Below are 23,675 nucleotides of genomic sequence, written 5' to 3' on the forward strand. Positions count from 1 at the left end.
AACTATATAACCCGGAATTTATAGACAAGAACTGACTCATACCTTGTACCCAACATCTTTTTTATCCTTCTCCCTTATGTATTAAGCCTCACTTTTAATGCGTTACAGAATCATGAAGCTTTTTGCTTCAGCCACTCCATGTAGCAGAAGTTCAGCATTATTACCATACTCTGTGCAAATAAATTCTTTCAAATTTCTTGATTTGATCTGGCTATCATACATTTATACTTCCTTGTTTTGGAATCATCCACAAGAGCAAAACATTTGTCCACACCCGCTTTATCAAATCCCTTCATAATTTTGAGACCTCAAAAAGTTTCTTCGTTTTCACCTCCTAAGAGCAGCAGCCTTCTCAATCTGTGTCTATAATGCGGAAACCCCTTGATGTTTCATACTGTAGTTAACTTGGGTCAATTGTGCAATTCTAGGTTAAGAACCACTTTTTGCATTGTCCTTTGAACTACGCCCCGGACATTCCTGCTTCTAACTTCCTCTTCTAAGAAAAAGAGGAAACAAAAACTGGGGAAACAAATTATTTTGAACTCTTGCATTGTTAAATTTTGACTTTGTGCCTCAAAAGCATAATCATTTCTTTCAGTAAATAGCTGAATCATATGGACCAGAAAGGTCCTTAGTTCAATCTCAGTTTGCTAAATTAGTTGATCTTAATCACATCAATTAGAACTGGTTTCATTGCTCAGTGTTACAAAGGGGGAAATCAACCGTGATATGGAAGTACGTTTATATGGACGCATTTGGAAAAGAAATTCCATCAAATATTTCCCTTCTTCTCCTTCTGACTCCTGACTGGGGTGTGCACAGTTACGGTTCCTCTTTGCGCACCTTGCCAAGTGGCCATTATTACGTACAAGTCATAAAAGTAGAATCAATGCTTTCAGGAGATGGAGAAATTTGATTGAAAAAATTTCCAAAAACATTGCTGTAACTTTTTGTTTTTAAATTGCAACAGGAAACATTTAAAATTGTGCCAGAAACCAATCCACAATTGGCATCAGTAACTACTTTCAAGTGGCTGAAAACAGACCAATTATAAAACGATACTTCACATGATAAATGATGGGCCCTATCCTAACATTCCAATAGTGAAATGGATATTACTATACTATGTTTAATTTGCGTGCCAGTCTCAGTTACCGTACCTCTATGTACATATTTCCATGCAGTTCTGAAAGTGCCTTCCTAGGAAAACTGCTACGCAAATGTAACCCATCACAATTCTGAGACACCACATGTTGCACCTGCAGGGAGATATATAACAAGGATACTTATCAAGCTGGGTTTTTGAACTCACGGCATGCCGATTTGGTTTTGAAAGCCTGTGAAAGGCACAAAGTCAAATGCTAACTTGAGTTTTTCCAAAAGTGCAATGTTCACAAATCAATCTGTAAAAGGCAGGATCTAACCAACTTGTTTAAGTGAAGATACATTCCCCCTCAACCTTCTCTCTGTGCTGGTTCAGGATTTCCCCAGGATGGAGATGGGGGAAGGGAAAGAATGAGCCATTATTTTATCCGACCCTTGCTTCAAAAAGCATATCCGCTCATTTTACAATTCAAACTGTATAATTTGCCACGTCCCATGGCTTCTTGGTTTTGTTTGTAGAAGTCAGTCTTCAACAAACAAAGAGGACAACCAGTGTAAGCACAGAAAATATAAAATAGCAAACCTATAAATGAGGAAAAATTAAATAAATTTAAGCGAACACAGAAATGATAAGGATTTTCCATAGTGAAATAATTAAAACTGACTGACACGTTCAACTTAAATCAATCTCTTATTGAGAATTTAATTTCGGAGAAGATCTTGTATTTTTCCTTGATACCTAAAAGGATTCATGGTTATTGAAACAATTCGCAAATATTTTACAGAAGGGGTTCTCCAAGTCTTTTTCCTCTGTGGGCAGCATATATGCCATGGAGGAATCATAAAACACACATATGAAGCTGAATGCTACAGTCCCGTTAATTGTATTTAATATCGACCTGCTGATACACATTTTGGTGTTTTGATTCAGGACAAAAAGCACTAATAGCCCTTTCCAAACCTCTAGGCGTACAAAACGTGGGACAGATCGATGAGGAAGAAATGTTAATGTTGACTGGGCTTAAGGCATGGATTGTCAAGAGTCTGGGACTGTGTGTCAACCACAGGCTTAGTTTGGACATCAGTCCTGCATTAAACAGAAGAGAAAGTGGCTGAGCAGGTTAGATATACTAACACTTGACTGATTTGATTGAGTTCTTTGATGAAGTAATACTGGAGAGGTTGCTATTGTGCAATTAAGATTTTCAAAAGATGTTTGATAAAGTACCACATGATAGATTTTTGCAAAGGCCTTGCCTGGGCTGCAAGGGGCAATGGCTTTGGGGATATGAAATTGTCTCGGGCTCGGGTCAGAAACAATGTGTCTGGTTATTTTCCAAACTGGAGGGCTGTGTGCAGTGGTGTCCCCCTAGGGGTCAGTGTTGACATCACTTCTTTTGAATACATAATCAATGACTTGGACTTGAGTACTTGGGCAAAATTTCAGAGAGAAGGCTCATTAGGAAATGTAGTAGTGAGGAAGATAGCAACTAACTTCAGATTGACACAGACAGACTGGCGAGATAGGCAGACAGATAATAGATGCAATTTAACCCAGATGTCCAGAGTGGTCCCTTTTGTTAGGAAGACTGAGAGGCACTGGGAATGATAGCAGTGGTTGTGCTACTGGACTAGTAATCTAGAGGCCCGGACTGATTAATTCAAATCCACCACAGCAACTGAGGAATTTAAATTCAGTTGATTTAAATAAATCTGGAACTAAAATGTTAGCATCAGTAACGACGACCGTGTAATTGCCAGATTGGTGGAAAAATCCACCTGGTTCCCTAATGTCCTTCAGAGATGGAGATTTGTCAGCCTTACCTATATGTGTCATTGGACATAAATGCAGTTTACTCAACTTCTCCCTGAAATGGCTTAGCAAACCACGTAAGCTGTCAAGAAGATGGCTTTGTCAGTGGTGCCCAAACCCAGTGACTGAACAACAAAAGAAGCAATATAAACCGAAAGGTGCAATTTTAAAGGGTGCAGGGACAGAAAGATACCTGGTGTTGAAGTCATCAAAAGGAGTTATTGGCTAATTCTTGGCACCACTCCTGAAAAGGGTTCGGAGGAGACTTACTAGAATTAGACCAGGGATTAAAGACCTCAGTGACATGGAGAGATGAGAAAACGAAGGTTGTTCTCCTGACACCAGAGAAAGTTAACAAGATATTTGAATGTCAATGATGGAGTAAATAGAGAGAAACTATTCCCTGTGGCAAAAGTGTCAGTAATCAAAGGATCCAGATTTAGGGTTACTGGCAAAAGAACCAGAGGGGATGTGCAGAAACATTTTTCTATGCAGCGAGTTGCTGTGATACAGACTGCACTGGCTGAAAGAGCGATGGAAGAAGATTCAATAATAACTTTTTTGAAAAGTGAATTGGACACTTGAAAAGGAAAAAGACTTGCTGATCTCTGAAGAAAGGATAGGGGAGTGGGACTAATTGGATAACTCTTTAAAATAGCTGGAAAAGGCACAATGGGTCTTTCCAATTATGAGTATCATTCCAATGATTCCATGATGGTCTTCTCCTAGCAGAAATGTGAACATCTCATTCTTTCTTCATTTGATCTATTTGCTCTAATTTGCAAGAGGGGTAGTTGCTGCACCCATTTCCTGTGTTCTGGGGACCAGTCGCTGTAATACAATGGAATAAAAATCATACTTCTTACTAGTTTTTCTTTGTAAAGTTGTGTGATGCACATGTGTGTCAGGGTGGGCTCTGCCTCACTGAGGTCTGCTGTGCTTTATAACAAAAGACAAACACAAAGACATCATTAGAAGTATGCTTGAATCATAGAACTATTAAAGCTCAAAGGGAGGCCATTTTTGGCTCAGTGTGTCTGAGCTGGACTCCCATTCCCTTTCGAATACCTCTATTGACCCTGGCTCCACAACACTCAGGCCTAACCATTAGCTGTGTCAAAAAGTTTTCCGTCATATCACCATTGCTCCTTTTGCCAACTACCTTAAACCCGTCTCCACTGGTTCACCATCCTTCCAATAACGGCAACAGTTTGTCCCCGTCAAGATCCCTCATCAAATACCTTCATCAAAGCTCCTCCTCTTCAAGGAGAACAATTCCAACTTCTCCAATCTATCTATGCAACTGATGGTCTTCATCCCTGGAAACGTTCTCATGAATCTTTTTTGCACCCTCTATACCGCCTTCACATCCATCCAGAGTGTGATGCCCAGAACTGGATGCAATACTCCAGTTGGGGCTAAACCAGTGTTTTATATGTATTTAACACAACTTCCTTGCTGTTATACCCTATTTACCCCTGGTTATAGAGCCCAGGGTGCCGTATGCTTTACTAATTGCTTTCTCGACCCGTCCTGCCACCTTCAATGATTTATGTACATTCCCCCAGGTTTTTCTGCTCCTGCATCCCAGTTAGAATTGTACCCTTTATTCTTTGCATTATTCCTACCAAAATAAATCACTCCACTGCATTAAATTTCATCTGCAACTTGTCTGTCCATTCCATCAACCGATCTATGTTCCTTTGAAATTGTACACTATCCTCCTCACAATTCACAATACTTCCCACTTTCATTTCATCGAAATCAATAAAAAATACGACAAGTCACATTTTGTTGCAAGTGTATTATTGACTGCACGACTGGCTGGAAACTTGAAACCGATTTAGTAACTCCAACTCCTGCCAGTTATTAAGATCCCAGACCAGACCCCAACAGGGGCTCGGATACTGGACCGAAGTCCCAATATCATAAGTTTATTTTGTAACACTGCAGGCGGCACTGTGGCGCAGTGGGTAGCACTGCTGCTTCATGGTGCCGAGGTCCCAGGTTCGATCCCGGCTCTGGGTCACTGTCCGTGTGGAGTTTGCACATTTTCCCCGTGTTTACATGGGTTTCACCCTCACAGCCCAAAGATGTGCAAACTAGGTGGATTGGCCACGCTAAATTGCCCCTTAATTGTAAAAGAATCGGTTACTCTAAATTTATAACAAAAAAATTCTAAGACTGTGCCGAAAGAATGATTCACTCCAGGAGAGATTGCTTGACAAAATTGGGCATTGGTTTCTTGAAACAAAACTTTATTATGAATACAATATCAAACAGTTTAATTCACACCAGAAAAGAACAGCTTGCAATTACCCCTTAAACACTACTACTCAATTCCCCATTAAACAACAAGAAACACACAGCTCTCAATCCAGCTTAAAATCAGCATGGCATAGAGTAGTTCTTGTTTCAGTGAACAGATTTTGACTCCTGTTAGAACTCCTTCAGACTCTGGCTGAATATCTTCAAATTGTTGGTTCAACTGGCATGTCTCCACTTCTTCCTTGGCCTCAAACAACACTGCTCTGCCTTAACTATTATTACTCTTTTCACTATCTTTGTTTGTGATCAAAGCAAGGGTTGTTAGATCAGATTTAAACTCTTCTTAAAACTTTCTCAAAAAGTCTCTTAGCTCCACCCAGCAATGACATAATCTCCCCAAGCTGAAGAACAAATTAACTTTCCAGGGACATTAACTCCCCAGGGACTGGCCCCAGTCAAACAGTGCATTAGCCCAGTCTGCACAAAACTGATTAATTTTACCTTCTGGCTCCTAAAAACTCCCTAGCCCTGCAAACCAGGATTTTTTAAAATAAAAAAACATGACCACTGCAGTCAAACACACTATAACCCCAGGGTTTTAACCCTTTAACTGCCCAATAGTTTTATAATCCAATTTTCCTAAAATCCTTCTTTCATCACACAAATCATCTTTCAAGTGGCTTCAAAAGGACCTATGTTAATAACACTACTTTTGGTTTAAATTAATATTACCAGCGAGAGAAAATTCTCATTTTAAAAGTATAATGGGTCTTGCCAGGAGGGCTGGCAGCAGCCATGGTAAATTACTGCAAACTCAAAAACACCTCCTGGCAACATCCCACGTGGCAGAGATTAAAACATCACAAAGATTGGAATAAACCAAAAGGTTGGTATTTAATTTAATTTTACTTTGAACTGCCGGATTTTTTGTTTAAATCAGCTCCAACTTGACACCATAAACAAGGTCTACTTTTTGGATCATTAAATTGTACTTAAGGCTATAAAATTGTGGCGCTCTCCATTAACATTAATTTCACCAGCTAATGATAATCTTTCAGTGTCACAAGTAGGCTTACATTAACACTGCAGTGAAGTTACTGTGAAAAGCCCCTAGTCACCACACTACGGCACCTGTTCAGGTACACAAGGGGGAATTCAGAATGTCCAATTCATCCAACAAGCACGTCTTTCGGGACTTGTGGGAGGAAACCGGAGCACCCGGAGGAAACCCACGCAGACATGGAGAGAACGTGCAGACTCCGCACAGACAGTGACCCAAGCTGGGAATCGAACCTGGGTCCCTGGCGCTGTGAAGCAACAGTGCTAACCACTGTATTGCCGTTTACTCTAACCACATATAAAAAACCCAAATAGTTTTAATCCAGAATGTTATGTGGTACTCGCCATTTTTTTTTTCTTACCTCACGTCCCGACCACTCTGCAATAACGTCCATACCCCATTGGGGCCCCTGTAATCTGGGATTGATGCAGCCTGCGTTAAGTGGAAACAAGCGTAATGTCTTAATACCTTGACAGAGTAAAAAATGCAGCTACATATAACAATAACTTGCATTTATATAGCACCTTCAACAGTTAAATGTCCCAATACGCTTCATAGAATTGAACACCGAGCCACATAAGGACGCACCAGGCCAGGTAACCAAAACTTGGTTTAAAGATACAGATTTTAAGGAGCATCATGCAGGAGGAGAAAGAGAGAAATCAAGTTGCAGAGAGGTTTAGGGAAACAATTCCAGAACCTAGGGCCTAGGTAGCTAAAGGTAAGGTGCCAGTGTTGGAATGATGAAAACTTGGATTTTGGCGAGTATGGTTAACCCTCCAGTCTTGATAATAAAGAGGTTCTAAAGAAACTGTTACTACTTACTAAAAATACAAGACAGAACTAACTAGTACAAATATGGCAGCAAAAGAAAATTCTAATTTTAAAAGTATAAAGGGTCTCGCCAGGAGGGCTGGTAAATTAATGCAAACCCAACACTCTCTGGCAACATCAATTGTGGCAGAGTCTAAAACTTCACAAAGATTTGATAAACCAAAAGGTTGGGTATAATTTTACTTTGAACGGGCTATTTTAGTTTTGTTTAAGGATGCAAAATGGCTTCATGGGGATGTAGACTGGTTAAGTGAGTGGGCAAGCACATGGCAGAGGGAATATAATGTGGAAAACTTGGTAGGAAAAACAGAAATGCAGAGTATTTCTTAAATGCAGGAGATTGGGAAGTGTTGAAGTCCAAAGGGGCCTGGGTGTACTTGTTCATAAGTCAGAGCTAACATGTCGGTACAACAAGCAAATAGGAAGACAAATGGTATGTTAGCCTGTATTGCAAAGTTATTTGAGCACCTGAGTAAGAAAGAGTGCTGGAGTGGCATGGAGCCTTGGTGAGACACCTGGAGTATAGTGTGCAGTTTTGGTCTTCTTACCAAAGGAAAGGTGAACTGACCAAAAGACCACAAAACATAGGAGCAGAATTAGGCCACTCGGCCCATCGAGTCTGCTCCGCCATTCAATCATGGCTAATATTTTCTCATCCCTGTTCTCCTGCCTTCTCCCCATAACCCCTGGTCCCCTCATTAATCAAGAACCTATCTATCTCTGTCTTAAAGACACTCAGTGATTTGGCCTCCACAGCCTTCTGTGGCAAAGAGTTCCACAGATTCACCACCCTCTGGCTGAAGAAATTCCTCCTCATCTCGGTTTTAAAGGACCGTGCCTTTAGTCTGAGAAGGTGTCCTCTGGTTCTAGTTTTTCCTACAAGTGGAAACATCCTCTCCAAGTCCACTCTATCGAGGCCTCGCAGTATCCTGTAAGTTTCAATAAGATACCCCCTCATCCTTCTAAACTCCAACGGGTACAGACCCAGAGTCCTCAACCGTTCCTCATACGACAAGCTCTTCATTCCAGGGATCATTCTTGTGAACCACCTCTGGGCCCTTTCCAAGGCCAGCACGTCCATCCTTCGATACAGGGCCCAAAACTGCTCACAATACTCCAAGCGGGGTCTGACCAGAGCCTTATACAACCTCAGAAGTACATCCCTGGTCTTGTATTCCAGCCCTCTTTACATGAATGCTAACATTGCATTTGCCTTCTTAATTGCCGACTGAACCTGCACATTAACCTTAAGAGAATCGTGAACAAGGACTCCCACCCTTTGCGTTTCTGATTTCCCCATTTAGAAAATAGTCTATGCCTAAATTCCTCTTTCCAAAGTGCATAACCCCACACTTTTCCACATTGTACTTCATTTGCCACTTCTTTGCCCACTCTCACAGCTTGTCCAAATCCTTCTGCATCCCCCTTGCTTCCGCAATACTACCTGTCCCTCTACAGATCTTTGTATCATCTGCAAACTTAGCAACAGTGCCTTCAGTTCCTTCTTCCAGATCATTAATGTACATTGTGAAAAGTTGTGGTCCCAGCACAGACCCCTGAGGCACAACACTAGTCACCGGCTGCCATCCTGAAAAAGACCCCTTTATCCCCACTCTCTGCCTTCTGCCAGTCAGCCAATCCTCCATTCATGCCAGGATCTTACTCTTAACACCATGGGCTCTTAACTTATTTAACAGTCCCCTATGCGGCACCTTGTCAAAAGCCTTCTGGAAATCTAAATAAATCACGTCCACTGGTTCGCCTTTGTCTAACTTCCTTGTTAGAGGGAGTGCAACAAACGCTCACCAGACCAATCCCTGGGAGGGTGGATTGACCTATAAGAGAGTTTGAGGAGAATGGGCCTGGATTGTCTAGAGTTAAGAATGAGGTGAGCTGATTAAAAGTGGACAAAATGCTTACTGGGCTCAACAGAATAGATGCAGGAAGGATGATTGCCCTAGTTGGGTTGAGGGGTGGTATAGAACGGAGGACAGAGTCTCAGAGTAAGAGGTATGCTATTTATGACCGAGATAAGGAGGAATGTTTTCAGTCAGAGGGTGGTGACTCCTTGGAATTCTTAACCCCAAAGGGCTGTAAAGGTTCATTCATTGAGTATGTTTAAAGCAGTGGTCAATACCAATGACATCATGGGATTCAGGATAGTGCAGGAAGATGGCATTGAGGTAGGAGTTCAGTCATGCTCTAGTTGAATGGCAGAGAAGGCTTGAGGGACCAAATTGCAGTTTTCCTGCTCCTGTGTCCTTATGTCTGTCATATATACTGCTAGGTTCTTGATTTTATTTTAGATAATATTTTCACTTTTAAATGAAACTTGCATAAGATGATGAAATATGAAGGGAGTTACCACTCTGCCTTTTCACTTTGTCTATCTCAATGATGGCTTCAAAATCTTCCCTCCGTAAAACCTCAAGGATTGTAAATGAAATAAATGGACACACACTAACAGGCATGTCCACCTGTTATTCAACACTTTGGAAAATGACTTTCCAGTTCATAATCATGCAGAATATAGACAAATCAATCATAGTGCCAAGTAGTAGTTTCAGTTAGAGCCAAGATATATTTCATTTCTAATTTTAACATAAGGGTTGTTGCCGAATTCTTTGGCCAGTGTGCACCATTCTGAGCCTGTCTTGGTTAATCTTTTCTTTTTTATTAATTTTTTTTATTAAAAATTTTTAAATACAGGATATGGGCTTCGCTGGCTCACCCAGCACTTGTTGCCCATCCCTAATTGCCTTCAAAGTGGTGGTGATGAGCTGTCTTCTTGAACCGCTGCAGTCCATGTGGTGTACGTACACCCACTGTGCTATTAGAGGGGGAGTTCCAGGATTTTGACCCAGCAACAGTGAAAGAACGGCAACATATTTCCAAGTCGGATGATGAGTGACTTGGAGGGGAATTTCCAGGTGGTGGTGTTCCCATGTATCTGCTCCTCTTGCACCTCTAGATCGTACTGGTTGCGGGTTTGAAAGTTGTTGCCAAAGTCTTGTGTGTTCCTGCAGTGCATCTTGTAGATGGTACACACAGCTGTCACTGGGCGTCAGTGACAGAGAGAGTGAATGCTTGTGGCTGGGGTGCCAATCAAGCTAGATGCTTTGTCGAGCTTTCAGTGTTGTTGAGCTGCACTCATCCAGGCAAGTGGGAAGTATTCCATCACACTCCTGACTTGTGCCTTGTATGTGGTGGATAGACCTGGGGGAGTCAGGTGGTGAGTTACTCACTGCAGGATTCCTAACCTCTGACCTGCTCTTGCAGCCCCAGTATTTATATGGCTAGTCTAATTCAGTATCTGGTCAATGGTAAGCCCCAGGATGTTGATAGTGGGGGATTCAATGATGGTAATGCCATTGAATATCATGGGGCAATGGTTTGATTCCCTTTTATTGGAGGTGGTCATTGCCTGGCGCAAATTTTACTTGCCACTTATCAGCCCAGGCCTGGATATTGTTCAGATCTTGCTGCATTTGCATGTGGACTGCTTCAGTGTCTGAGAAATCACAAATGGTGCTGAACATTGTGCAGTCATCAGCAAACATCCCACATCTGACCTGATGTTAAAGAAGATCACTGATGAAGAGATTAGGCCTAGCACTCTACCCTGAGGAACTCCTGCAGTTATGTCCCAGGACTGAGATAACTGACCTCCAACAACCACAACCATCTTCCTTTGTGTTAGGTATGACTCCAGACTGAGCTGCAGTGAGCATGTTATTGCTGAGTGTGAGTGCCGCTTGATAGCACTGTTGATGACCCCTTCCATCACTGTAGTGATGATTGAGAGTAGACGGATAGGGTGGTAATTAGCCGGGTTGGATGTCATGCTTCTCATGTCCAGGACACACCTGGGCAATTTACCAGTGTTGGGTAGATGCCAGTGCTGTAGCTGTACTGGTACAGCTTGGCTTTGGGTGCAGCAATTTCTGGAGCACAAGTCTTTAGTACTACTGCTGGAACATTGTTAGAGCCCATAACCTTTGCAGCATCCAGTGCCTTCAGCCATATCCTGATATCACATGGGGCAAATAAAATTGTCTGAAGACTGGCATCTGTGATGCTGGGGACCTCTGAAGGAGATTGAGATGGATCATCCACTCGGCACTTCTGGCTGAAGATTGGTGGCGAATGCTTCAGCCTGGTCATTTACACACATGTGCTGGGCTCCTCCATCATTGATAAAGGGGATATTTGTGGTGCCTCCACCTCCATTCACAACTGATGTGGCAGGACTGCAGAGCTTAGATCGGATCTATTGGTTGTGGAATCGCTTTGCACTATCACCTGTTGCTTATATTGTCTGGCTTGCAAGTAGTTTGGTGTTGCAGCTTCACCAGATTGATACCTCATTTTTTGGTATGACTGGTGCTGCTCCTGGCATGCCTTCCTGCACTCTTCATTAAACCAGGGTTGATCCCCAGGCTGTTTGGTAATGGTAGAATGGGGAATATGTTGGGCCATGAGGTTACAGATTATGGTTGAGTAAAATTCCACTGCTGCTGGCCCACAGCACCTCATGGATGCACAGTCATGAGCTGCTGGATCGGTTCTGAATCTATCCCATTTAGCACAGTGGTAGTGCCACGCAACACAATGGCAGGTATCCTCAATGTGAAGATGGGACTTCATCTCCACAAGGAGTGTGCAGTGGTCACTCCTACCGATATCATGTACAGATGCATCTGCGGCAGGCAGGTTGGTGAGGATGAGGTCTGGTATGTTTTTGCCTCTTGTTGGTTCCCTCACCACCTATCGCAGACCCATTCTAGCAGTTATGTCCTTTAGGACTCGGCCAGTTCAGTCAGTAGTGGTGCTACGGAGTCACTCTGTACATTCTGTGCCCTTGCCACCCTCAGTGCTTCCTCCAAGTGGTGTTCAGTGTTGTCAAACTTCTTTACAGTTTTGCTCCCTATTGTACAACCCCAAAATTGGTAGAGGGTTTTGGGGGTGTGGGAGGTGGTGAAGAGCTAGTGGGCTCATCAGCAGACATCTTCACCAGCCTCTGCACAATCACTCTTGCCTAGAAAGCACCAACTGATAGCAAGTAATTCATCCCAATGCTCTTTTCACGATACTCTGAAGACTTTATCACTTTTCCTACATTTGATACTCTAAATGCCAGCCTTCTTTTGAATACTTAGCACAAAATAGAGACTGTAATAAAGCCAGGCATGAGATGTGAAATTCCCATACGTCAAGCAGTGGGAATTTGTATCACAGCCATCCGTTACACAGCAGCACAGGCTGGAAACCGAGGAGGTACTTGTCTTTAAAATTATAAAGAGGTTGGATAGAATAGATGTAGAGAAGATGATAAATATAAGATGGTTTAATTCAGTCAGGAGAGTATGGAACTTGTGACCACATAACCTAGTTGAGCATAGATCCATTTAAAGGTAAGTAACTCAGTAAATGAGGAAGAAAATAATTGGAGCACGTCTTGAAACGCAAGGTGGAACAATGCTTCTGCAGAGGATAGACCTGCCAGGCCAAATGAACTGATTATGATCTGTAAATCCAATGTAATCAATTGCTCCATTTCTCATTTCCATGCACTGCGGATGTTGTTTCTGTATGGAATAGATTACAATTCACATGAAAAGAAACAAAACGGTGTTGCAGTGTTGGGTTCTTTCACGGATATTTCCATTCAATGTAATTGAAATCAATACTCGTGTCAGTCCCATCCCAGGGAGGTTGTAACTGCCCTCTGAGCTTCCTATGGCTGTTGAGAGGACCACACTCTCAATTTGGTGTTATGAAAATCTAGTTAGCACCTTTAGTAACACATTTTTATTTTGTCAAGCTAATATTGCTACGACTGCTGTTTCATAGTCTGTTGCACATGCTTTCAAAGTTGTTTGATGTTCTAGTGATTCGCCAATTACGGATCTCATTTCTCTGGCTTTGTTATGGTACTGCCTTACCGTGCTGATCCCTGCACCAGAGTAGATCACTGGATATTGTGCATCCTGAATGGCTGCTGCCAGCAGGTTAATTTTTCTCCTTAGTTCTTCAGGCTCATCTATAACCTAATGCGAGGAAAAACTGTCAGAAACCTCTCTGTATACAAAACACTTAACATGTACCCATTCTATACCAGCATCTTAAAGAATGGTGATTTACAAATCGGTTAAGGAAGAAAGAACCTTGTATTTATATTATGCCTTTCCCAGTTAATTTGTTTTTGATGGTGTTGGCTGAGGAATAAATATTAGTCACGGCAACTGCACAACTCCCTTTCTCTCCTTTGCACATTGCTGTGGGATCTTTTCCATCCATCCAAGACATAGACAGACATAGAATTTACAGTGCAGAAGGAGGCCATTCGGCCCATCGAGTCTGCACCGGCTCTTGGAAAGAGCACCCTACCCAAGGTCCACACCTCCACCCTATCCCCATAACCCAGTAACCCCACCTAATCCCCATAACACAGCAACCCCACCCAACACTAAGGGCAATTTTGGACACTAAGGGCAATTTATCATGGCCAATCCACCTAACCCGCACATCTTTGGACTGTGGGAGTAAACCGGAGCACCCGGAGGAAACCCACGCACACACGGGGAGAATGTGCAGACTCCGCACAGACAGTGACCCAAGCCGGAATCGAACCTGGGACCCTGGAGCTGTGAAGCAATTGTGCTATCCACAATGCTACCGTGCTGCCCACGGTATACAAAACCTTGATTTAATGCCTCACCCAAAAGTGACACCCTGGATTGCTGCACATGGAACAGGACTTCAATTCCTGACCTGATTCAGAGGAACGTGTGCTACTACTGAGCCAAGGCTGATATATAATAGGCAGCCCAGTGAGTAAATTCACTATTTTGCTGTATTACAATAATAGAAGTTGAATTAATGTCTGCAATTTCTTCACACGAGTTACCAATAATGATCATAGCATTGAGGAAACGAGGGCAGACTTCAGGGCTTTCCGGAGGAACGAAAAGGTTAACACGTGCAGTCTCCAAGTGCTAGTTTACAAATTGGCATATGCCGAAGAACAGTTTCCATACCAAACAAATTATGCATGGCATTGGCAGGCAAGGGACGATGGAAATCTCATAGTTGCCTCAGTATTGAGTAACATATGAGAATTAAATATGTTATAGGAGAAGAGGGAGCATGTACCCACACTAAAGTGCCAACTGTGGCTCCGAGTTAAAAGGTCGTGGATTCAGGCCCCAATTCCGGGACTTGAGCACATAATCTAGGTTAGTGCAGTACTACACTATCTTTCAGATGAGATGTCAAACTGGGGCCCCATCTGCTGTCGAGCAGATGTAAAAGATCCCATGGCATTAGTTTGACGAAGAACAATGGCAGTTGTGCCCTAGTTAATATTTATCCCTCAACTAACATCTAAAAGAGATTATCTGGTCATTATCACATTGCTGTTTGAAGAACTTTGCAAAGATAAGTTGATTGTCATGTTTCCTACATTGCAAGAGTGACATTTTGGTCTTAAGACAATATAAAAGGCACCAAAGAAATGCAAGTTTTTCTTATCCATTGAAAGAATGGTGCACGGTAGCACAGTAGTTAGCACTGTTGCTTCACAGCACCAGGGTCCCAGGTTCGATTCCCGGCTTGGGTCACTGTCTGTGCGGAGTCTGCACGTTCTCCCCGTGTCTGCGTGGGTTTCCTCCGGGCGCTCCGGTTTCCTCCCACAGCCGGAATGTGGTGACTAGGGGCTTTTCACAGTAACTTTATTGCAGTGTTAATGTTAAGCCTACTTGTGACAATAAAGATTATTATTAAAATTGGTCAAAACAGCAGTTGAACACTAGGCACACCAAGTGTGGTGGTGAGCGGGAACTGTTGCAAGCTTCCCAGCGCTCAGCCTAGCAATGCAATACAATGTTCATTGGTCCACTTGAGAAGGCTCCATGGGCGTCACGCTGCAAATGAAGGTTCACCAGCCGATTTGCCAGGACCATGCTCACCAGCCCCTCCCATTAACAAGGTAGAGCAGCACTTAAAAACAAAACTTGCACAGTCAATCCCACTCAGCTCGCAGGCATAGCGCCGAGACATCCGGCCCCAAGGTTGAGGCGCAGACCTGGGGCGGCTCCTAGATGCGGTGAAGGCCAAAAGGGATGTTCCCAAAGGGTCCCGAGAGTGAGCCACGCGAGCATCCCCCACCCAACCCTCACCTTTCACCCCCCCCCCCCACCACCACCACCACCACCACCACCACTATGAACCACGTGTGCAGCTAACAATGGCCTCTGCAGAAGCTCTCTCACAATCGTGGAGAGGGGCCCAGACAGGCAGAGGGTGCTGGACACAAGAATCCTCACTACCTTCAAGGAACAGGCCCTGGAGGTGGCCAAAGAGAGCGGTCACCGGTGCGGAGGTTGGCGTACACCGTAGAGGCGAGGGTCCACCGGAACCCACCCAGAGGACCTGTCAAACGCAAGCTGTTAATGCCATATCAACTGACCAATCCCTTCCACTGACCACAATGTCCATTCTCCCGCAGGTCCTCCAGCCCGACGGCCATCCGGGGTGGCCTCCTCCCCTGCGACCACCTCAGAGGAGAGCTCCAAGGATGCCACAGATAAAGCGTCACAGCCGTCATCCCCAGCCTCCACCAGCACAGAGACACACACCTCGGTGGTCAACGTTAGTAGTCAGGCTTCTGGGGCACAATCTGGTGAGCACCACACAGTTGCTGATGCAGATCAGGCTGAGTCAGTGACGTCCAGACGAGACAGCAGGTCCACTGAATCCAATGACCCAGCTGGCTCCAGAGGACGTATCCGAGGGGCAAAGGCCATTGTAAACAGTTGGCTGTCTCCACCTCGGATGTTCATCCTGGTGATGCACCTAGACGTAGCGGTAGAGCATGGAAGGCTAAGCACGTCGGGGATCACTGAGGGAACTGGGGTGGGGGGTGACACCACTGGGAGAGTGGGGCATTGTTGGACACCTGTGAAACATTAAAAACCCTTCACCGCAACCAGTATGACACCTGTCACTTGGCTTCTGACATCCAAACCCTTGGTCCATCTCTCCAGGAGTGCACCCCGCCCCCCCCCCACACACCGCGTGCAGGTGATGGGTGTGAGCAGGCAATTAGCAGACAAGCAGGGGTCAGACTATGGCATAGATTGAGGAGGGCCAGCGCTCATCTCTCTGCGGATTATCAAGCCCCTGCCCTCGACAGTGATACAGTCCCAGCACCCTGGAATGATGTAACACATAGCCTTGGACAGTGGGAAACAGGGATGGGGAAGGTATCAATGATGGACCAGGCCATGTCCTATGTGAAGCGGGCGAGTACAGACTCTCTGGGCCTGCCAGACCCTCACCGCTGCCACCTGTCCTACAGCCTCTGGATGGTCCCCCAGTTCATCCCCGGGATCCTCCTCCAGCCCCGGCTGGTCCGGCTCCTCCTCATCCCCCTCCTCGGCGGTGGCCACATATTCCTCATCCCCCACCTGCAGAACGTCGCACTGCTGCTGTGCCAGGTTGTGGAAGACACAGCAGGCTTCAACAAAGCGAGAGAGAGAAAGAGATATGACAGGGCACCACTGGAGCAGTCAACGCATCGGAACTGCATTTTGAGCAGTCTGATGCATCGCTTGATGCCTGCCCGGGTGGCCACGCGGGCCTCGTTGTATTGAGACTCCGCTTTGGTTTCCAGCCTCTGTACTGGCGTCATTAACCAGATCCTCAGCGGGTACCCCTTATCCCCCAAGAGCAAACCGGCCATCCTGGGGTGGTCCTCAAAGATGACGGGGATGCCTGACTGCACCGGTTTTAGCCTGGGAAGCGTGCAACGATCTGTACGTTGTGGTCACACACGAGCCGAACGCTGAGGGAGTGGAAGCCCTTCCTGTTAATGCAAGGCACTCCCAGCTGGCCTGGTACATGCAAGGCGACATGCGTGGCCTGGTACATGCAAGGCGACATGCGTGCAGTATCAGGTCCTGGGCCATCCTGGTGATGGCGGCGAATCCTGCTGGCCAGGCAGCTGGTCTGGCTCGGTCCACGGCAAAGTTGATATAGTTTTCCGCCCAGGTAAACAGGGCAGCCATGACCTGTTGGATGCACCCGTGGGCTGTGGCCTACGAGATGCACACAGGTCCCCATTCGAGCCGTGGAATGATCCTGGGGTGTAAAGGTTCAAGACCGCGGTGACCTTGACAGCCATTCGCGAGGTCCTCATCCTCTATATTGTACCAGGTCCGCGAGGACACGGCGCAGGTGCCGCACTGTCTGCTTGTTGAGGCAGAGCTTCCTGCAGCACACACTGTCTGTCATCTGTTTGAACGACCGGTCACGTCTGCATACCCTGGGCCGCCATGGGCCTCCCTCTCTGGGTCTCACCCTGGCTGAAGGGCAGCCGAGTCCTCAGGGTGTGGGGCAGGGTCCAGCACATGGCCGCCGCCTCGAGCCTCTGCAAACATTGCCGTTGCCACTGTCTCTGGCCAGGCCTACCAGCAGCACCACTAGGGCCTGTTCTGTGGGGTCCAAAATACTGTCCAATATTTGTAAGGAATTGGGAGAGGGTGTTAGACTGACAAGAGTGGTAGCTCCCACCCCAGGACCCTCCAATTCTCGTTGATCCTCCCCCCCCACTCCCTTCCCCACACACAAAACGCCCTGCCCAAGCACTTCCGGTCACAGCTGGCCCCCCACTTAACAAACCCCAGACCCTGTAACCCTGACACCCGCACATAACGTTAGCTGGACAGGGCGCTGGTCCCTCCCCGTTGCACTCACCCATCCTCCAGCCAAGGACATGTTCCCGGAGCTGTGTCCCATCCCCTGGGTGCTAGAATGTTGGCTGCTGTGTCAGTGGTGTGGCCTGCTGCAGTGATCAGGCAGTGACCAGGAATCACAGTCTGATTGGGATGCTAGGCAAGAACTCACACATGTTATATGGCCCACCCACCTACGGGAATCCACTCGGGATGAGTAAAGTGCTCACTTAACTACGACTGCCAATTCAGCAATACCCTTCAGCCACACGGCCAGAGTCCTCAGCAGTCAGTGGGGATTACGGGTGGTCGGTGTGGCAGACGGGCAGGGACAAGGGTTGTCCATGGAACGGGTGCACGATCCAGGGGTTGGCATGGTGGAGTCACTTGTGGTTGCCCCACCCGGCATGGCAGACCACGCCAGCCGAAGATGCCCAGCTCCCCAACCCCCGCCAAGCACTGGGGCGGCGAGCCCAGTTCCCCCGAGGCTCTTTGCCTGTGAACAAAGATGGCTGCTCACCTCCTCGACTCCCCGCAGAAGTCCTTCCGTCAGGTTCACGTTTTTAAAAAGGAGTACTAATCGACGCCAGCGTGACCACTTGCTGGGGATACCGTGGAATCACAGCCGGCTATTGGACATGGGGTGGCTCCCGTTAATTGTATGGAAATAGGGCTTAAGTGGTCATTATTGGCTTTTCACCACTCACGGCGGGATCCCAGTTTCATCAATGGAAGCGGCCTGGTTGCATCGCAAACTGTTTGGCGCCCACGCGGTTTTTGGCCTCTCCCGCTATTCACTGGTCCCCTCGCACTGTCATCAAGCGCAACGAGGATAGAGAATTATGCCCTAGAATTTAAAAATTGTTTTTTTTTTTTTTTTAAGTGTTTCTCTGATTTAAACCACTATTGACAGAGTCTGTCGCTAATCAATAATGAAGTTCAGGAGTCAACTACATTGCACCGGATAAATTACCCACTTCTTCAAGTTTTCTTTTTCGTGCCTCGGTCTTCTGCTTTCGCTTTTGCAACTCCTGCACGGTGTCAACACATGCTGCAAGGACAGTGAGGTCATCCTTTGTTCGCAGTTGATCCGGTTTTTGTAGGATTTTGGAGACCTGCAAAAGATTCAGTTTAAGAGGAGATTAGAAAAAATGGGCAATGAAGATGTGCAACACTTGTTACAGCGGATTCAATTATCCAACTGCCTATAAGTGTTAATACTTGAAGAAAAACATTGAGCGCATATAGGAGCAGAAGAATTGAAAGAGAACAGATAGCTAGTGTAGACCAAGTGACAATACTCCTCAGTAAGTTCCACAATTATTTACCAGGGTCGTTACTTTACAAACTTTAATTTCAACAGACAAATTCTAAATGTTAGCAAACATCAGCTCTTTCTAGTCATGGTTTAATGTGTGAAAGAATGAAGAATCTAATTGTAAAAAAAAAAAAAAACATATTCTAATTTACTGCTCCAATTGAACACCATCGAACAGGAGTTGAAAACAGTTTTAATTCCTGTACCGATAAAATATTTGAGCCAACTAATTTTACCTAGGCAGTTGTTGTGTAACACTCTTCGTAGATCATGTCACATTGCTTCCACAACTACCAAAGGTGTCACATTCCCTCCAGGCACGTTCCTGGTTTGTAAGCCTCAAATATTTACTTTGTGCAATTGTTCCAATGAATCATAAACATGTTTACAAACTTGCATGTTTGTCAAAACTAATGCACAGACGAAGAAATCAAAAAACTAGTTGAGTGTTTTTCATAGTTCAATTTTCACACGCCCACATTACACTTTGCTAAAATCCTATTTGTAACTATCCTTTCCTCTTCACTGTGATCGTCCTGTCCCTGGTAAAAATATAAATAGCAATTTATTGCACCAGGCACTTGCCACTGAAGAAAGTAATCTCTTTGTGATAATCTCCAGTGTAACAAGGGACATTTCTATTCTATAATAGTAATGATGCCTCATCAATGGAGTATATGGACATTGGCTAATTTAATACTATGCAACAGCACAACTAACACTTGCTGCTGAATATCACACGTTAGTGCTGCGATGATAGTTGAAGGTTTAATTTTTGATAAAGTTGAAAGAATGCCATTAATATCTAATTAAAAGAGTAATATGCCATTTACTCATGGGCCAGACTTGAAAGATTTTAAACACGTACTCATTGCACTAAAAGAGAAGTTTTCCAGTATTACCATTACTAGTTAATTGAATGACAGTATTTTTACCCAGGCACATGCAGTCATTGTCCCCAGCTTAATTAGTTATGTGTTATCTAGCAAACTGTCACCATGATTCATACACAGAAATTACTTGATATGCTACCAATATATGCTACCAATTACTGCATTAAAAGCAACCCCCAAGTGTCATTTGTAGGCAAATGCTCTCACTTAGAAAACGGCATTTTTACGACCAAGAATTGTCATGCTAAACTGTGGTGTTTAGCAGAGATTTGCACTACAAGTAGTGACTGTAAATATTCATAAGATTTGTTGTGGGATACAGCACCACACTAACATCAATCACCCTAACCTTTTGGGCAGTCCCAACCACAGATGATCAGGGGTTTTCTATAGGCCTCCAAAAAGTTCCAGAGGTGTAGAGGAAAGGATTGCAAAGATGATTCTGGATAGGAGCGAAAGCAACAGGGTAGTTGTTATGGGGGACTTTAACTTTCCAAATATTGACTGGAAACGCTATAGTTCGAGTACTTTAGATGGGTCCATTTTTGTCCAATGTGTGCAGGAGGGTTTCCTGACACAGTATGTAGATAGGCCAACAAGAGGCGAGGCCATATTGAAAATGAAATGGAAACAGCTTATTGTCACAAGTAGGCTTCAAATGAAGTTACTGTGAAAAGCTCCTAGTCGCCACATTCCGGCACCTGTTCGGGGAGGCTGGTATGGGAATTGAACAATGCTGCTGGCCTGCCTTGGTCTGCTTTCAAAGCCAGCTATTTAGCCCAGTGTGCTGGGTAATGAACCAGGACAGGTGTTAGATTTGGAGGTAGGTGAGCACTTTGGTGATAGTGACCACAATTCGATTACGTTTACTTTAGTGATGGAAAGGGATAGGTATATACCGCAGGGCAAGAGTTGTATCTGGGGGAAAGGCAATTATGATGCAATGAGGCAAGACTTAGGATGCATCGGATGGAGAGGAAAACTGCAGGGGATGGGCACAATGGAAATGTGGAGCTTGCTCAAGGAACAGCTACTGCGTGTCCTAGATAAGTATGTACCTGTCAGGCAGGGAGGAAGTGGTCGAGCAAGGGAACCGTGGTTTACTAAAGCAGTCAAAACACTTGTCAAGAGGAAGAAAGAGGCTTCTGTAAAGATGAGTCATGAAGGTTCAGTTAGGGCGCTCGAGAGTTACAAGTTAGCTAGGAAGGACCTAAAGAGAGAGCTAAGAGCCAGGAGGGGACATGAGAAGTCTTTGGCAGGTAGGATCAAGGATAACCCATAGATACGTCAGGAATAAACGAATGACTAGGGCAAGGGTTGGGCCAGTCAAGGACAGTAGTGGGAAGTCGTGCTTGGAGTCCGAGGAGGTAGGAGAGGTGCTAAATGAATATTTTTTGTCAGTATTCTCACAGGAAAAAGACAATGTTGTCGAGGAGAATACTGAGATTCAGGCTACTAGACTAGAAGGGCTTGAGGTTCATAAGGAGGAGGTGTTAGCAATTCTGGAAAGTGTGAAAATAGATAAGTCCCCTGCGCCAGATGGGATTTATCCTAGGATTCTCTGGGAAGCTAGGGAGGAGATTGCTGAGCCTTTGGCTTTGATCTTTAAGTCATCTTTGTCTACAGGAATAGTGCCAGAAGACTGGAAGATAGCAAATGTTGTCCCCTTGTTCAAGAAGGGGAGTAGAGACAACCCCGGTAACTATAGACCAGTGAGCCTTACTTCTGTTGTGGGCAAAATCTTGGAAAGGTTTATAAGAGATAGGATGTATAATCATCTGTAAAAAAATAATTTGATTAGAGATAGTCAACACGGTTTTGTAAAGGGTAGGTCGTGCCTCACAAACCTTATTGAGTTCTTTGAGAAGGTGACCAAACAGGTGGATGAGGGTAAAGCAGTTGATGTGGCGTATATGGATTTCAGTAAAGTGTTTGATAAGGTTCCCCATGGTAGGCTACTGAAGAAAATACAGAGGCATGGGATTCAGGGTGATTTAGCAGATTGGATCAGAAATTGGCTAGCTGGAAGAAGACAAAGGGTGGTGGTTGATGGGAAATGTTCAGACTGGAGTCCAGTTACTAGTGGTGTACCACAAGGATCTGTTTTGGGGCCACTGCTGTTTGAATGACCTGGAGGAGGGCGTAGAAGGATGGGTGAAAAAATTTGCAGATGACACTAAAGTCGGTGGAGTTGTGGACAGTGCGGACGGATGTTATAAGTTACAGAGGGACATAGATAAGCTGCAGCGCTGGGCTGAGAGGTGGTAAATGAGGAGTTTAATGCAGAAAAGTGTGAGGTGATTCATTTTGGAAGGAATAACAGGAAGACAGAGTACTGGGCTAATAGCAAGATTCTTGGCAGTGTGGATGAGCAGAGAGATCTCGGTGTCCACGTACATAGATCCCTGAAAGTTGCCACCCAGGTTGAGAGGGTTGTTAAGAAGGCGTACGGTGTGTTAGCTTTTATTGGTAGAGGGATTGAGTTTCGGAGCCATGAGGTCATGTTGCAGCTGTACAAAACTCTGGTGCTGCCGCATTTGGAGTATTGCGTGCAATTCTGGTCGCCGCATTATAGGAAGGATGTGGAAGCATTGGAAAGGGCGCAGAGGAGATTTACCAGAATGTTGCCTGGTATGGGATGGAAGATCTTATGAGGAAAGGCTGAGGGACTCGAGGCTGTTTTCATGAGAGAGAAGGTTAAGAGGTGACTTAATTGAGGCATACAAGGTGATCAGAGGATTGGATAGGGTGGACAGAGAGCCTTCTTCCTCAGGTGGTGATGTCTAGCACGAGGGGACATAGCTTTAAATTGAGGGGAGATAGATATAAGACAGATGTCAGAGGTAGGTTCTTTACTCAGAGAGTAGTCTAGAATGCCCTGCCTGCAACAGTAGTGGACTCGCCAACACTAAGGGCATTCAACTGGTCATTGGATAGACATATGGACGATAAGGGAATAGTGTAGATGGGCTTTAGAGTGGTTTCACAGGTCGGAGCAACATAGCGGGTCGAAGGGCCTGTACTGCGCTGTAATGTTCTATGTTCCCACCTCTGCAACCTAGTGTGGAAGCGCGATAGTAATTGGCTTGTTTTTCCTTTTTACTCTACACTTTTCTACCCGCCTTTCCCTGAAAACATGGTATACCAGAGCACAAATTAAAGGATGCCAGGCACCTTCCAGTGCCTTGCCCAACTCGCCAATGTTCACAGAAAGGAGTCATTGCAGCAGGTCCCAATTCTACCCTCACAGCTCTTCCATATGCACACACATACTTATAAAAGCCACAAACACAAGCACGTTCTCTCCTGCGATGCACAGCTCAGCCATTTACAGCACATCGGCCCAGCCTTCTCAGAGCACTACAGATGGAAAATGGTGACGGGGGGGGGGGGGGGGGGCAGTGGTAAAGACGCAGGGGGTGACGGGGTGGGGGTAGAGACGCAGGGGGTGGCGGGGGGGGGGCTGCGGTAGAGATGCAGGGGGTGACGGTGGCAGGGGTAGAGACGCAGGAGGTGACGGGGCAGGGATAGAGACGCAGGGGGTGACGGGCGCAGGGGTGGTGACGGGGGTCAGGAGAAGAGAGTCGCAGGGGGTGACGGGGGGGCAGGGGTAGAGACTCAGGGAATGACGGGGGGGGGGGGGGGGGTC

General features: G+C 45.3%; 1 protein-coding gene across 2 annotated transcripts in view; it reads right to left on the bottom strand.

Annotated features, from left to right (window-relative positions):
* sirt7 (sirtuin 7) overlaps window positions 1–23,675 on the bottom strand; it is a 41,485-nt gene that overhangs the window by 16,398 nt on the left and 1,412 nt on the right. The window contains exons 2-6 of one of the 2 annotated variants that reach the window (XM_072483524.1): window positions 18,793–18,930; window positions 13,025–13,129; window positions 6,607–6,677; window positions 3,784–3,856; window positions 1,161–1,259 (exon numbers count right to left, since the gene is read on the bottom strand). In XM_072483524.1, coding sequence (XP_072339625.1) covers window positions 1,161–1,259; window positions 3,784–3,856; window positions 6,607–6,677; window positions 13,025–13,129; window positions 18,793–18,930 — 486 coding nt within the window. The remainder of the gene's footprint in view (window positions 1–1,160; window positions 1,260–3,783; window positions 3,857–6,606; window positions 6,678–13,024; window positions 13,130–18,792; window positions 18,931–23,675) is intronic. The other variant, XM_072483525.1, reaches the window with a different exon arrangement.

Source organism: Scyliorhinus torazame, chromosome 18 (assembly GCF_047496885.1).
Source record: "Scyliorhinus torazame isolate Kashiwa2021f chromosome 18, sScyTor2.1, whole genome shotgun sequence".
Taxonomy (NCBI): domain Eukaryota; kingdom Metazoa; phylum Chordata; class Chondrichthyes; order Carcharhiniformes; family Scyliorhinidae; genus Scyliorhinus; species Scyliorhinus torazame.